Consider the following 2,075-nt stretch of genomic DNA (forward strand, 5'->3'; position numbering starts at 1 on the left):
TTGGTATCAGGTGTAACGCTTTTTGAAGGTCAATCTTCGAAAAGTAGGATTTTCCGTTGATAACGTTGGCGAAATCCGTTAGATATGGATAGCAACGGTTATCGGTCCGGCAGAGTTTGCGCATTGACCGTCCGATAATCTCCACATGGTCTCCACGTGCCATCGCGNTAATTGCGGTTTTGGGTACGTCTTCCGGATGAATTGGTATCAGGTGTAACGCTTTTTGAAGGTCAATCTTCGAAAAGTAGGAGCGTCCGATAATCTCCACATGGTCTCCACGTGCCATCGCTTTTTTGGACCATATGAAGTGGACTGGCCCAATTGCTGCTAGAAGGACGGCATATTCCGGTTTTTAGCAAAAACTCAAATTCGGATTTCGCGGCTTTCAATTTATCTGGCGGAAGTCATCGTGGTCTGCAAAACACTGGTTGTCCCGTAGTTTGAATGCGATGATAAATCGTTGATTTGGACTTCGTTCCGAATGGAGCCAATTTGGTTATGTCTGGAAATTCGGATAAATTTCGGTAAAAAGGCCGTCTACTATAAGAGTTTTTAGTTCTGGTGCGTCGTGTTTTTTCGTTGACAATAGTGTTGTTGCCAAAGATGTCGTGTTGTCTGTAAGCTTGTTTCGACGCATATCTGTAAGAAGGTCATAGAATTTAATGAAATCCGCCCCGATTATGGGTTGCGTGACATCCGCGATTATAAATGACCTCATGAACTCCCGCCGAAGACCAAGGTCGACCTTCATTCGCTTTTCCCCCAGAACTTTTATCGCAGCTCCGTTAGCAGCATACAGTTTCGTGGCGCTAGGACGGATATCATATGAGGGCGTTGTTAGTGGAAGGATTGACGTATCGGCACCGGTGTCGATTAGAAACGTTGTTTTCGAAATACGATCCTTTACTTGCAAGCGGAAAATTTTACGGTGCGTGAAAGATTTGCACTGACTTACTGTGTTGCGGGGAACTAGTCATTCTTCTCGGTTTTCTGTAGTTACTGCTTTGGCTGCACGGTGCCTATAGCGACACGGACTACGACACTTGCGAGCATTTGTTCCGTACTTTTGGTGGTACCAGCATTGGTAGTTAGCGGATGAAGCGGATGAACCCGGCTTACTCCCTTGAACGTCGGGTCGACTTGAGCTTTCCGGTCGGAAATTGTTAGTAGATTGCTGGCGATTGCGGGAGCGTGAGCGTACGGAGAATCTATCCAAACGCTTACCCAAGTCTTCTATAGATGTGCGAAGCTGGTTAATCACACTCGAACCTCCTGATTCAACACGGTGAACATGCTGCGGCGTAACTGCGTCTATGATGGAGTCAGCAATTTTCCTGAATTCGGACGCTGTACCTGAAGAGGCAGCAACTACTGGTTGAGCAAATGCCGGAAGGCGTTTGGTCCAGAGGCTTTTCCATGCGGATTCGCCTATGGTGCTTCCGGCCACGCGCTTCATTTCGAAGTATAACTCCGACGGCTTATTGTCACCAAGGGGAAGCTCGGAAAGTAGCCGGTTTAAGCGGCGCTGCTCAATGTCATCGAAATGTTCAATTATCTTCAATTTGACGTATTCGAATCGGTCCGATTGCGGCATTGCAGTTATAACCTCCGACAGTTGACCAATCACTGTACGGTCGAGGGCTGCGAATACTGTGGCTGCTTTTTGCTTATCCGATGTGATTTCGGAAGCTGCAAACCAAAAATCCATCGAAGTGAACCATGCTTCGATGTTGCTGCTGGACATTGCAGGAATCGGTAAGCGAGCGTAAACAGCGCAGCTTGTCTCTCGCCTGCGGTTTGAGTCCCATCTGAGTAGCGGGAATTTTGAGGCGGTGAAGTATTTTGCGGTATTGATGAAATTCCGCTATCGGTGTCCACCATATTGACTGACTTATAGGGACGCGTGATTTAGCAACTGCTATAAAAAAGCGATGCAAACGGGGTCACACGTCGGAGTTCAAAGTCTTTGCGTGCGGGGTCAGCAGTTTTTGGGTTCACTGTTAACTAAATAGCTGATGCCGTCTAAGATTAATCCAGTATTTGAACGAATGCTTTTTGAACCTGATTAAACTACA

General features: G+C 46.9%; 1 protein-coding gene across 1 annotated transcript; it reads right to left on the reverse strand.

Annotated features, from left to right (window-relative positions):
- Positions 1-973: 973 nt before the first annotated feature.
- Positions 974-1,744, reverse strand: LOC108376635 (uncharacterized). The gene has a single exon (XM_017632861.1). It carries the CDS (start codon positions 1,742-1,744, stop codon positions 974-976), a length of 771 nt encoding a protein of 256 aa, XP_017488350.1.
- Positions 1,745-2,075: the final 331 nt, after the last annotated feature.

Source organism: Rhagoletis zephyria, unplaced genomic scaffold (genome assembly GCF_001687245.7).
Source record: "Rhagoletis zephyria isolate East Lansing unplaced genomic scaffold, Rhagoletis_zephyria_1.1 Rzeph_scaffold_10761, whole genome shotgun sequence".
NCBI lineage: Eukaryota > Metazoa > Arthropoda > Insecta > Diptera > Tephritidae > Rhagoletis > Rhagoletis zephyria.

Bases quoted from the DNA above. Each gene is read 5' to 3' on its own strand.
- LOC108376635 (XM_017632861.1), bottom strand. From the start codon at position 1,744: ATGTCCAGCAGCAACATCGAAGCATGGTTCACTTCGATGGATTTTTGG.